This window comes from Pogona vitticeps, chromosome 5 (genome assembly GCF_051106095.1).
Source record: "Pogona vitticeps strain Pit_001003342236 chromosome 5, PviZW2.1, whole genome shotgun sequence".
NCBI classification, from domain to species: Eukaryota; Metazoa; Chordata; class Lepidosauria; order Squamata; family Agamidae; genus Pogona; species Pogona vitticeps.
In genome coordinates, this window is record NC_135787.1 from 186,565,136 (window position 1) to 186,579,561 (window position 14,426).

At 43.2% G+C, this 14,426-nt stretch overlaps 1 protein-coding gene across 1 annotated transcript in view; it reads left to right on the forward strand.

Annotated features, from left to right (window-relative positions):
• The window catches only part of ST8SIA1 (ST8 alpha-N-acetyl-neuraminide alpha-2,8-sialyltransferase 1), a 103,620-nt gene that overhangs the window by 22,845 nt on the left and 66,349 nt on the right, over positions 1-14,426 (forward strand). The window contains exon 2 of the mRNA XM_072999698.2: positions 5,473-5,617. Coding sequence (XP_072855799.2) covers positions 5,473-5,617 — 145 coding nt within the window. The remainder of the gene's footprint in view (positions 1-5,472; positions 5,618-14,426) is intronic.

A 14,426-nucleotide genomic window follows, 5' to 3' on the forward strand; every position in this document is an offset into this window, starting at 1 on the left:
TTTAAAGGGACAGATATGTCTAGTCTTGTGGAGTTCCCTGGGATCAGCATCTCCAGAAGCAGCTTCACCTGGGAAGTTTGTCTTACAGGCAAAATCAAGTAGCTTGTGCTGTTGAATGCATCTGTTAACAGGTGCAGCCGCAGTCCCTGCAGGATAGGGGAGATCAGCTCCAAGTCTGGGGCAATCAACTTTTGACCCTGTCAAGTCAGGACCCACTTAGTTGACTCAACTTTTAAACTCCTTTCTGGCCAAATAGGTGTTGGTGCTGGGAAAGGGATTCTGTGTCTGGTTGTAAAAATATCTGAAAAGATGTTTTAAATAAAGAAGAGAGACCAGCTATGGTGCTCACCACCATTCACACTTGTTGAGAAACAGCTCCGCCAATTGCTTTGGGTCTTGGTGAGAAGTGGTTGTATGATGGAAAAAAGGAGTCGGCCCCTGGGATTTTCCCTTGCTTGGTGTTACATTGTGAATGGTAATGAGCACAAGAGGGGATCCTGTAGCCCATCTTGACTGCTCCTATTGGTGTTGACAACATCCAAGCTGCCCTTAGCCATTTCTTTTCTTTTTGATTCCGGGGTACAGAAGCACAACATCCCACATTCATAAACTGTAGGTTTTTCAAATAATTGAATAGTCATGTTTTTCTCTATATAAAGATACGGCTGCACATTTGATAGAGAATGGCAGACGTACAGAGGCTTGCATTCCTTATATGTCTGCATGCTCACATATGTTCACAGATGCATACTTCTTGGCACCCATATATACCGTGTTATGCAAATAGATTTGTCTCTTTAAATCTTGCAGTACCAACGTCAGTGACAAGTCTGAGCCAGAGAGATTTCTGCAGCTCCATCTGTCAGTTTCTCTTTAGTCTGATGCCTTCCCTGGCAGTTATGTAATGGGGATTACTCTGGCAGCGCATTTGAAGGTAAATCTGCCGTTGGGCTTGCCAATTGCCGGAGTCACTCAGACCTAAAAGTGCTTTTGGTTTTCCACCAGACTTCCGGCTTGTGTTTCAGCTTCGGCGAAGGATGTTTTTAAGATGCTGAAGCAGACAACAGTGTTTCCGAGATGAAATTTGCTTAAGGGATTAACCCAATTTGCTTCATTTTATATAGTATCAGCATTTGGGACAGAGGTGATGACTCAAAGATAGAACGTATGTTTTGTATACAAAAGGTTCCAAGTCACCTCAGCACCATTTCAAGGTAGAACTGAGTGGAAATGTGAAATTTGAGAAGGCCTATGTTGAAAAGAACAGTTTAAGATTTTTTTTCTGATGTTTTGGGTACTTTCCACCCCATCAAGCTTGAATACTTCATTAGGTAGTATATCGAATTGTTCTGTTTGGCCTACTTAGGTAAAAGTTCACCTTGAAATTTAGTCCAGTCGTGTCTGACTCCAGGGGGCGGTGTTCATCCCCGTTTGCAAGCCATGGAGCCAGAGTTTGTCCGAGGACAGTTTCTGTGTTCATGTGGCCAGCGCGACTAGACACGGAATGCCGTTACCTTCCCACTGAGGTGGTACCTATTTATCTACTCGCATTTTTACGTGCTTTCGAACGGCTAGGTTGGCAAGAACTGGGACAAGCGACAGGAGCTTCCTCTGTTGCATGGATTCGATCTTACAATGGCTGGTCTTCTGACCTTGCAGCACAGAGGCTTCTGCAGTTTAACCTGCAGCGCCATCACGTCCCTTTGGCCTACTTATGATGTCTTATAAAGTGGTTAGATTCATACCCTATGCGATCTAAAAAACACAGAATTGCAGAATTGTGAATGCAGAGTGCCATACCCTATGCGATCTAAGCTTTTAACATCTGAGGGGGAGTGTATGTGAAAAAGGGCAAAATTCTGCTGCATGAATTTGCACCCAATGTAACCTGGATCAGGCTGAGGAAATATTTGATTTTAATTAATTAATATAGTTTTAAATATAGTTTTACCCCATCTTTCTAATTAATATAGTTTTACCCCCTAATTAATATAGTTTTACCCCACCTTTCTGCTCAAAAGGGCTCAAAGCAGCTTACATCATTAAAAAGACAATGTTTAAAGGCTAGAAACAGTAACTGTGCGGATATTTAAAAAGAACTAAACAAATATTCTATTAAAAATAGTGAGTAAAGTCAATACTGAAACCACATTTACAAGCAACACGGTTTTGAAAACTTCCTATCCTCCTGATTTAGGTTTCAAAGGTCCGTAGCGCCTCCTTTTGCCCTGGGAAGCCTTTGGGAGCCCCAGAAGGGGGGGAGGGGTTGCTTTAAAAGTTTTTTAAAAATCACCAATGGATTTGCATTGCTGCGATGGGGAGCAATGCTCCTAATTTGACAGTGAAGTCAAAGGCTTCGCCTCTCCATTCCTGAGGTTCCCAAAAGGGAGCCCTAAGGATTCTCAGAAAATGGGATGCAGGGGCAGGAAGCCGCCTAGAGTGGTCTTATAGGCCAGATGGGTGGGGTATAAATAAATAAATAAATAAATAAATAAATAAATAAATAAATAAATAAATAAATAAATAAATAAATAAATAAATAAATAAATTTAAATTAAGTGTTTCTGACACCTGATTCAGGTTACACGGGGTGCAAAGTTGTACAACAGGTTTTCCCCCCAAAATGTATTATCCAGCAGAAGCTTCAGTTGCCTCCACCAAAGGGGAACAAAGATCAGCAGAAGAAGGTCAGCAGCAATCCACAAGCAATGAAGCCGGCACCCCTTCCCCCCATGATCATGCTCCTCTCCTGAAGATGGGCATTGTCACTAGGTTCCTAAATGCTGCCCCCAACTGGGCATAAATGTAACAGCATGGACATTGCAGCATTGTCGTGGCCCATTGTGCAGCTACGGGTCCTGCTTGTCAAAGTGGATGGAAACTTATGGTTGTTGTGGGTTTTCCGGGCTCTTTGAAGGTTGTTCTTCCTAATGTTTCGCCAGTCTCTGTGGCCGACATCTTCAGAGGACAGGAGTAGCACTCTGTGCTCTGGTGCAGTTTGTTTGGGAGTTGAGTATTTATAGCTGTGGGATCAGCTTTTGTCCTTTTCAGGAGATGGGTGATTATGGTGATCAGTGTGTCACAGCAATACACCCACAACAGAAACACACTGATCACCATAATCACCCATCTCTTATGTGCCCTGATTTAAATTTTAGATTTTTTTTTTAGATTTTGCATGGCTGCCTCTGCCTCATGAGTTCATAAGTTCACCGTTGGGGAGGATCTAGCCTATGAGAGATGCTTTTTGTTTTAGAAATGTTCAGTTGAGAGATGGTAAAGATTAAGCAACAGGATGGGCAGTTAAGCAACTGATCACTTCATGGCCAAGATGATTAAAAACTATCGAATTCTAAGGGCTGAATTATTAACTGGAGATTGATTGGGTGATTAATTACATGATCAGATAAGCTCACTGGCAGTGGGCTTTTCCTGGAATCTTTTTGGTTATCTGATAACTGGTCATTCTTGGCTCAGCAAAGAATATGGCCTAGGTTTATAAAACCACAGCAGGGGCATTTGGTAGCTGATGCCTTTTTCAGGGCTTTTCCCCTGTTTTTTCTTTCTTTCCTTGCTGGGGAAGAACCAGAGGATGAGGAGGTGGGGCACTGCGTTATTTTTGTGCCCATTTGGGTGAAATCCAGTGTCCATTTACCTAACAGTAAGCCCTACTGCAGGTATACCCAGTGTGGTGTAGTGATTTGAGTGATGAACTAGGACTCAGCTGGCTTGGGTTCAAGTTTCTGCTCTGTGAGGGAAAGTCACTAGGGGTGTGGAACCAGTAAAGCCACTTTTTAAATATCTCATTTACCTCGAAAACTCTTTTAGGGTTGCTGTTAGTCAGTTTCAGCTTGATAACCCATAAGAACAGCAAGCCCTACTGTAGTCCGTGGGTCAAGTGTTTCGATAGACATGCATGGGATTCTGTAGATTCAGTATTGCATAATACTCAGCAGTAATTCTTTTCTGCACCATTACAATTAACTGCCATTTTGTATGAATGTCCTTCATTCCCGTAAGCAAATTGCTGAAAAGCACAACGTTTCTACTGTTGTGTTTTCCGCTGCGGTGTATCTTATATTCAGCTCCAGGTGCTTTGAAATGAAATCACATTTTACGAAATATTAAAAATGATTAGCTCGGCGGTAGGAAGCCTGCAAGCTAGAAGGGGAAGGGAAGAGAGACTCACTAATATTTGTTACAGGATGAAATAATTAATGTTGCTTGCAGGAGGGTTGTTTCAAAGGGCTAGGAATGAGATGGCAAAGGAAAAGTCCTGGAGAGAACTTCAGGAGAGGCTGAGTGGGGGACATCCTCCAGCGAACCCAGTAGCAGATGGCAGGAACGGAAAAAGTTCAGTGGCAGCTGAGCTTCTCAGCAAGGTGGCTCAGGGTTGCTAGCGTGTGGCCGTGAAAAAGCCAATTTAGTCTAAAGCAGAATGAACAAAAAAAGAGAGCCCTCTTTAGCTTTTGAAACAAAGCAGGCGACTCCAGTTTCACAGGAACAAATCAGCTCCAAGTCCTGAATGAACTTTTCAACTGCTGTCCATGGTGCTGAACCATAACTCCAAAATAGCTCCTTTAAACTCAAACTCATGCTGTAGCTGAGTTGTTGTTGTTCTTGTTTTTGATGGTGCTGTTTTCATGGGCTGTCAGGCTGCATCTGATACTCTAAGGCAACCCTAAAAGGGTTTTTGTGGCATTTGAGATATTTAAGGAGTGGTTCTACCAGTTTCACCTCCCTGTGAGTTTCCATGGCCAAGCGGGGATTTGAACCCGGGCCTCCTGAATCCTAGCCCGGCGCTCTGTTCACTCCACCACACCACACTGGCTCTTCAGGAAGCAGATTTATCCCATCAAAAGTTGGAGTCACCAGCCTCAATTGGGATGCAGTTGGGACTTATGGCGAGGGCCACTGCTGAGGACGCATGTAGAGTTGCAGAACTACTAACAGAACCCTCCTTCCTCCTTCTGCTCATGCGTGGTGCAAGCAGTTCAAGAATTAACAGAACTTGCATAAGGAACTATGTAGGGTGTCCTTATACAAGTGGAAGCACTGTTGGCACAAATGAGTATATCTGTGATGTCCTGTAAATCTCTCCCCAGGACTGACCATATCATCCTCATCAGCTCCCTGTTTTTTTGTTTTCTTCTGAACATGCAGCCAATATTCCATGGCCACTTATTAGCCCTCATTGGACCCTCTGGAATCCACTCTCTGCAACATTTTATTGCAAGCTCTCCTTCCTTCCTTCCTTCCTTCCTTCCTTCCTTCCTTCCTTCCTTCCTTCCTTCCTTCCTTCCTTCCTTCCTTCCTTCCTTCCTTCCTTCCTTCCTTCCTTCCTTCCTTCCTTCCTTCCTTCTTCTCTCTTATTTATCTTTTTTATGCACATTCCCTTCACAAAGTTTGCAATTGCTGCCTGTCAATGCATCCAACTCAGTTATCTTTCTTTTCCTGCCTCCTTTCTTTTAGAAAACTACTGAAAGATTGTTGTGACCCAAGCCAGCTCTTTGCCATGACCAAAGAGAACTCTCCGGTGGGAAAGAATCTCTGGTACGATGGCGAATTTCTGTACTCCTTCACGATCGACAATGAGACCTTCTCGCTTTTCCCGAAGGTTTGTAACAAAGTTGTTCTGCTCTAGTGTGAAATCCTCTAATTTCCTACATAACTAAATGTAGCATGTGTAAAGACTTTTCTAGTAAGGAACATGTCTTTAGATGTCTACATTAAAAGAACAGGGTTTAGCATTTGTATAGATCTGATACCTGGTTATCAATGGCTTCCAGAGCTTTGCTCTTTTCCCATGGGTAGCCACTTGATAGCCATGCAAGGAGACTCATCCTCCCTCCCACTGCCTGGAGTGGCCAGGCCAGCAGGAAGAGATCAGAGCCCTGGGAGCGATGGGAAGGATGAGTGAGGCTGCTGCCGGCAGGCATGTGAGTGAACGGGCCAGCCACAGGAGTCTGACCCCTCATTGTCCAGCTGCATGGGGATATTCGTATACAATTATGAATACCCCCATTTCTACCTCTGAAGAATTTTATTACTGTATATTGGGTCTGTCCTTCTGTAGGCATTGGTAACTTGTCATTTAAACCAGTGGCCCTCACCCTTGTGTCTCCAGATGTTCTTGGACTACAACTCCCAGAAATCCTGGCCACCTGGGGAGTTTTGGTCTAAGAACATCTGGGGACACAAAACTGGGAACCATGGGTTTAAGACAGCTGATTTGGCACTTGAACAGTGATTTCTTGTGAGCTGGTGAGTCTTTCAGTTCCAAGTCTTAATTAATTGCACTGCTGTTACAATCAATTTCACAGCTGGTCCTCTGTCTTGAAAAACAGCAACATTCCAGGAGACCAGTAAATCACAGTAGACGATAGTGCAGAGTTTCCATAGACTTTTGTTCCATGTAAAATGTGTGTGATAGCATTGGGCTCGTTTATAGGGCTGGCATGACCCATACTTTCCCAACCGCAGCCCCATTTTGGGGTACATATTAGGTCGAGGCAGAGTTTGGAAAAATTCCTGTTTTGCAGCTCCTAAAATCCCCGAATATGTGAGTGTGTTCTAGGCGTTGTAATCAAAAAACAACTTTGAGTACAAGAAAATTGTAGTGCAATGCAGTGGAATGTAAGAGTAAGGAGTAAATAGTGGGAGATGTGAATGGTGAAGGCAGTTGGTACTTGTGGTTAGAAAGAAATTAATATTAAGGAGGGGGAAAGAAGTTGGTCTTCCACCAGTACAAATACTGAGCTGCACATCTAAGAAACTGCTGGATAATTTCTCTTCCTGCTGTTGACCCCATCTCCTTCCACTTCTCTGTTATAAACAGGGTGGAAAATTCCAAGAGGCCTTTTTTTTGTACAATTGCATTTTACTTCTGGCTGTAACTCTCTCAGGGTCTTTCTCTGTGCCTCCAAAATATTCCTTGGTTGGGATAGGGACCTGAGTCGTGGTTAACTACTGACCAGTGGCAAACCACCCTTATTTGGACAAGGTGTTGGAGCAGGTTGTGGCCGGGCAACTCCAGGCACTGCTGGATGAAATGGATTTTCTGGATCCATTTCAATCGGGTTTCAGGCCAGGTTTTGGTACAGAGACTGCCTTGGTCGCCCTGTATGATGACCTTTGCTGGGAGAGAGTCTGAGGGAGGGTGACCCTGTTGATACTCCTGGACTTCTCAGTGGCTTTCAACACCATCGACCATGGTGTCCTTCTGGATAGGCTGGCTGGGTTGAGAGTCGGGGGCACCACTTTACGGTTGTTCTGCTCCTTCCTGGCTGACCGTGTTCAGAAGGTGATGCTGGGGGACAGTTGCTCTGTCCCATGGCATTCATGTCATGGGGTTCCTCGGGGCTCAAATCTGTCCGCCATGCTGTTTAACATCTACATGAAACCGCTGGGAGAGGTCATCAGGAGGTTTGGGCTGAGGGGTCAGCAAAATGCTGACGATACTCAGCTCTACCTCTTGTTTTCCACCAATCCAGGTGAGGCAGTTTCTGTGTTGAACTCGTGTCTGGACCTGATAATGGACTGGATGAGGGTTAATAAATTGAAACTCAATTAAGACAAGATGGAAGTGCTGTTAGTGGGTGCTTTTCCGGACAGGCTGGAGGGTGATTGGCTACCAGTCACTGCCTGGGCCCAATTCAGAGTGCTTGTTTTGATGTAGAAATCCCTAAACGGCTTGGACCCTGGATACCTGAAGGACCACCTCCTTCCATATAAACCTACCTGGCAGTTAAGATCTAGCCAGGGGGCCCTTTTGAAAGAGCCGTCCCTCAAGGAGGTAAGAGGGACGGCTTGTAGACAAAAGGCCTTTTCGACAGTTCCCCCCAGACTATGGAACGCCCTCCTGACTAAGATTTGTCTGGCGCCGACGCTGATGACCTTTCGGCATCCAGGTCAAAACTTTCCTGTTTCAGATTTTTAATTCAAATAATATCAACTGTGGGTCCTGATGGCAATTTTTAGAACATTGTATTTTAATTGTTTTATCTTTTTATTGCATTTATATTGTTGTAAGCAGCCCAGAGACCTTTGGGTAGTGTGGGTGGCATGTAAGTAAGTAAGTAAGTAAGTAAGTAAGTAAGTAAGTAAGTAAGTAAGTAAGTAAGTAAGTAAGTAAGTAAGTAAGTAAGTAAGTCACACCGATGCCTTGACTCAGATTCGATTAGGGTTTTATTCTTCTCAGTGACTTGGACTTGATAATCCGGACGTGGAACCTGCCCACCCCCTCCAGTTTTTCTGGGAGAAAAATCTCAATTTTAATAGGGCCCTCAGACTTGGGGCTTGGCACTTGGCACTTGGTACCAAAGGCTTGGACTCAGATGTGGAACTCGGACCAAAAGTTCCACCTCAAACTTTCGCAAGTCATCTCAGGCTGGCCGGCCTGCTCAGTGGAGGAAGTGTCTCTCTCTCTCTCTCTCTCTCTCTCTCTCTCTCTCTCTCTCTCTGTGTGTGTGTGTGTGTGTGTGTGTGTGTGTGTGTGTGTGTGTGTGTGTGAGTGAGAGTGAGAGAGAGAGAGAGAGAGAGAGAGAGAGAGAGAAAGGTGTGTGGTGCCTGGACACCTAAATTTACCCCTGGCCCCCACCCACCTTTGCTTTGCTTTTCAGCCCACTCCCCATAGTGTACACCCACTACCACTGCTTTTAGCTGTGGGGAAGGAGGTGAGCCACCTTCATGGAACTGCAGTCGACTGACATTCTGGATGCCATTACTGAAACAGATGCTACTCCATGGCCACAATGCCCACAGACATCTTTTCAACAACGGCTCCCCCTCTTTTGCATTGGAAGTCGATGCCTGCTCTTGCACGCCTCTTGTTGAGTATCTCTTATTTCCTGACTGAGAGAGAGGAGGAGGAGACACTCTCTGGAACAATTGCTTCAGTTTGCTGTTGTAGGTTCTGACGTGTTTTTCCGTTCATCGTTGTTTTCCGTAGTGTAAGCCCTATTCATTCAACCCAAAGCAGCTGGAGGAGTGAAAACAATAGCTTTGTGAAAGATAGCACATAACGAAAAAAGACGATGGCCTGAGTTAAGCAACTGAGGTTATTTTGGGCAAAATCCGAGTGTCATCTCAGTCACTTCCTTACAGTATCCCTGTAAGGAAAAGTATTATTATGCCAAGATTTCCCAATGGATAAACAGTTGGAAGAAGAAGGCAAACTTGTGCCATTCCCAAGACATATCACAAAATGAGTGTGTGGCGGAGGTGAGATTCAAACTAGAGATGTCCTGATTTTTCAGCTAAGATGATGGTGATGATGGACGACAATGGTAATGAAAACTAGAGTCCAATGGCCAATCCCAACTAGAGTAAGCAGAAGGAATCCATTGTAGGAAAGTGCATTATTTCAAGGGTAGGAAATAGGATTAACCACATTCGAGAGATTATTTTTCTGCTCAGCTCTCTCTCTGTCGTGTGGAAGAAGGATTTTGCAGCAGGAAGGATGGATGGACACCAGAGTTGGGTGCCATTGGCTGGGGATTCTGAGTATTGTTGTCCAAAAAAGTAACTTCTACAAGCACCTGTCTTGCATATGTCCCCCTTGTGATCAGCTAGGTCTTCTCTCAAGTTAAACTGGCGTAGGCTCCTAGCACTGGTGGCTAAGCCATGCCTTCTGTTATTTTCACTACGTGACGCCACTGGTGTTCAGCCAAAGCGGCTGGTTTTGGCTGAATGAATGAAGCTCCCAGTAGTGGCAAATGCCCAGAGGAGAAGGAACGTGACAAAACCCAACATGGCAAAATGAGATAAACCCATTTCCACTGCCTTCTTTCCTGAGCAGCTGAATAGCACCTGCTGAGAAAGGGAGGGGGGAGCCTTTTATGAATATGAGGCTTGTTATCAACAAATGTTGTTGCCTTTAATGCGTGTCAAGTGACACTGTTCAGGCAGGGGAGGGAATCTGTGGCCCCCCCAGGGGTTGTGAGATTAAATCCCGTAATCCCTAACTATTGGCCCTGTTAACTGTGGCTGTTTTCTTTGTTTGTTTGTTTATTACACTTTTATACCACACCATCTGGCCGGTGGCCACGCTGGGTGGTGTAGAGCAAGAGGAAAACACAATGATCATCATCACAATAAATTGATATAATAACATCATAAAGTAAATAAAATAAAATATCAGCAAATAATAGATAAAGTGTGGGTGAAAAGTTGGAGCCGTTCACTGCCCGTTTGAAATTGGAATCACCAGAATCCACTGGCCAACTGGCTCAATGGGTTGCGAGTAGGTCCCTGTAGGTATGTGGATCCTGGCCATTGGTGATGACTGTCAGTCCCTTTGGATAAGTGTGAGAAGTATGTTTCAATTTGGGATGGTTATTGGAGAAATTGGATGTCGGAAGGGACTGTCGTGCTAACGAGATCATACCAAAAAGTGACAGAAGATTGCCCTTTTCTATATGATGCACCATCAACTTACAGAATATGCTTTAAGGGGGTGTCATGGTGGATATCAGCTTAGAGGACTTTTGGGATAAAAAAGAATTACAGAAATTCGTGGAGGTTGACTGGTCATCATGATCATGACCTCCATCTGATTTCTGTATCGAGTACTATTGCAGTTTTTAATGGTCTTAAATTTCACATCTTTGGCTCATTGCTCTTCTACTGGAATTGGGATAGCATCATGGACAGACTGACTGTAAAAACATTAAAAGCTTTCTGTGCATGGTAAACATAATAGAATGCCTAGAAAGCATATAAATATCCATGTTAGACCATAACAGGCTTTCCGTTTCCATCATGGGTGGGACTTGGTTCTTTGACAGGTTGATCGGTGGGATGTAAGATGTAAAAAAAGTTGTAAATCCCAGTTTTACAGAAATCTACAGAGGCTTTGCACTTATTAAGGAATAGGACTATTGAACTCAGAGCGGCTTTAACCTAAAGAGCTGTGGTGTTTCCCAGTGGAAGGTTTTTGTCTAGAGATAAATAACCATGAACTCAAGATGGGTACAGATTTTGGAAGACTTCAGAATTGGCTGTTTCATGTGGTGCCGCCACTCCAAGAGAAGACGACTCAAAAATGTGTCCCAAAATTACATGACCAGTGCAAAAGAACTGGATAGAAGTTATTGTGCTCATGATTTAGTCATTTGAAATATTTTTTACCCCATCTTTCTCCCTAAAAGTACCCAAGGCAGCTCATTCTCATACCTGTCACATTCAACTTGCAGACCAAACTTATTAAAACGAAACATATAAAGGAAAAATATGGGAACAAAAGGGATATTGGAGAAAAGGGGGGGGGGAACCTCCAAAGCATAAAGGTGGATACAGATTATTTATTTATTTATTTATTTTATATCCCGCCTATCTAGTCAATTAAGACCAATTAAGATCAATTAAGTTGTTGTTGTTGTTTAGTCGTTAAGTCGTGTCCGACTCTTTGTGACCCCTTGGACCAGAGCACGCCAGGCCCTCCCGTCTTCCACTGCCTCCCTGAGTTCAGTCAAATTCATGTTGGTAGCTTCAGTGACCCTGTCCATCCATCTCGTCCTCTGGCGTCCCCTTCTCCTCCTGCCTTCACACTTTCCCAACATCAGGGTCTTTTCCAGGGAATCTTCTCTTCTCATGAGATGGCCAAAGTATTGGAGCCTCAGCTTCAGGATCTATCCTTCCAAACTCAGGGTTGATTTCCTTTAGAATGGATAGGTTTGTTCTCCTTGTAGTCCAGGGGACTCTCAAGAGTCTCCTCCAGCACCACAATTCAAAAGCATCAATTCTTTGGCCGTCAGACTTCTTTATGGTAAAAAAAAAAGACTGTAGGTGAACACAAAATAAAAGTAAAAAGTAAAAAAAAGACAAAAGACAAAAATGTGATGGCACTTTAGAGTCTTAATTTTTTTTAATGCGAGCTTTTGTGAATTTGTCCGCCTCCTCTGGCATAAGAGAAGGAGATATAACATGGCATATATTTATATGTGGCAACAAGGTATAGATATCAAAATACGGAGATCATGGTTGGTTGGTAAGAAGGTACATGGGTGTTAAACACTGTGATAACAGTGTCTTCGATATACAGGTATTTCATAGATATGAAAAATAGATTTCTCCATATCTCTTACTGAGTTACTCTAACCTCATTCTTCACCCAAAGTCCCGTCTCTTCCCTGGAGAGAAGATGGACTCAATCCCCTTGCTTTTCCTTTAGAGAGACAAAGTAAGACAAATCATAGCCCTCATAGCTCCTAACACTCCTTTGAAGTCCACAGGGACTAAAGAAGCAAGGGTAACAATAGCCAGCCTCCAGAGCTCTAAGCACCTCACTTAGCATAACCTGAGGGCAGCCCTTTTGACACAAGGTGCCTGAACCAGGAACAAACAAGTATAGCAACTTTAGATCACACACGATAGTGTGATCTTGCTTTGAAATAACAAACTGCAGGGTGAGAAGGCAAAACACAACTGCTAAGTTAGATTCTATCTTACTTAGGTTGCAGTCACATTGGCCATAAGAACCACATTTAAGTGTCATTTGAATCAGTTTGGATGTTGTCATTGACACAACACAAAGGTGCAATCAGTTTATATGGGCTACATAGCCAGGTATGTTTTTTCACCTGGCCAACAAGGTTTTTTTAAAAAATGCTTCTAGAATCGATTCAGTTCAATGTGGATCTATGGAAATTAGCAGATTTCAGCAGTGTAGAAGCCAAAACCTGTTTTAAGTCGCCAAAAATAAACTGATTTCCATTCAGGGCATGTGAATGCAGCCACCAGTTTGAATACCACGTAACTTGGACCTTATTTTTAAAATGGCTGAACAGAAATCAATTCGAATTGCCTTAGAAGTCCTGGGGAAGTCCCAATGAAACCTTCCCTCTTTCGATCTGTTTCAGGGGAATTATCAGTCCATTTTCCCACTTTGCTTAGAAAGTGCAAATAATATCTGAAAGCCTAAGTAATCTCTTCACAGAAGCCATGTGTCTTACTTTATGAAGATTGTCTTCTGTTGGAAAGGGTTGTCTAGTTTAAAGACAAAATCTGGGGTAAATGTATTTTAATATTGATCTCACTGCAAATGGGATTTGAAGGCCCTAGGAATGGACCTCAACAGATGGGAAACCTTGACATCTCAGCGGTGCAGCATGGTCTCTCCCAATTTGAAGAGACCCTTGTTCAGCAGGCCGAGGCAAAGGGGCAGTCCCGAAACCAGCCATATCAGGAAGCTGGACAGGGGACAGATTGTACTCAAATTAGCCTCCTCAGCCACACTAGATACTGTTCCAAGACCTCTATTCAAAGCACGTTACCATAGTCCCTTGAGACTGAAGGATGGCTACTAGTATTGATCTTGCTTTCCATTTTAATATAATGCTTGCTTAATTATTTTTTAATATTTGTATATTTACTGTTTTTAGCTTTTAAATGCTGTTTTAATGATGTAAGCCACCTTGAGTTGTCTCAGAGAGAAAGGCAAGGAAGGAAGGAAGGAAGGAAGGAAGGAAGGAAGGAAGGAAGGAAGGAAGGAAGGAAGGAAGGAAGGAAGGAAGGAAGGAAGGAAGGGAGGGAGGGAGGGAGGGAGGGAGGGAGGGAAAAGTCAGCATCCTATTGAGTTTCCACTGAGTGGAAAATCCCGCCAGCCTCATAATGTGAAATATCCTTGCTTACACAACTATTGTTTGTGAGACAAACAAACAAACAAACAAATAGCTTCCACATGGAGAAAGGTCAAGTTTTTCACCATAGAGATCATGCTTTGCATAATAGGTACCATATTTTTCCATGTATAACATGATACTTTCCCCTAAAATAATTAAAGGAAAAAGCTGAGGGTCATTTTATACATGGAAGTAAGGAGAGGGGGAGGGATCAAAGCGCTTTGATCCCTGCTATACTCCTCCACGTTTTTGCAAAGAATATGGAGGGGGAAAGCGATTCCTCCTTTCCCCCTACGAGTACATTTTGGTTGCAAAAAGCAACTTTCACCCTCCACGTTTTGCATGCTGTTCTTATTAATACTCTATTTTTCTTTTCTTGTTTTCTCTTTTCCCTTTTAATTGTTGTACTGTTATATGTATTGCCAGGTGAGGTCTTTGAGATCTGTGCACTCATAGGGTGGCTTAAAAAAATAAACACGTCTTTTTAAAAAGATCCACCTGTGTTTTACTGCAGCAGAATTTCATAACATTTGTATCAGATGCAACCCCGCTGATCCTAAAATGCCTTCACAGTTTTATCTGCTGTAAATCCATGGTTCTCTTCTGATTTCATAATTTTTTCAAATATTAAGCACTTCAAAACTCTGCACCAAAGAATGATACATGTTATGGCCACACACCCCAACAGTGGGTGAGGATTTGAGAAGACAAAACACCCCTTTTTCAGAATATATTCAAAAGCTTTGTAACTATTTCTGAAAATAAGATGTACTTTGAAATGCTTGGCAGATTTATGGCAAGACT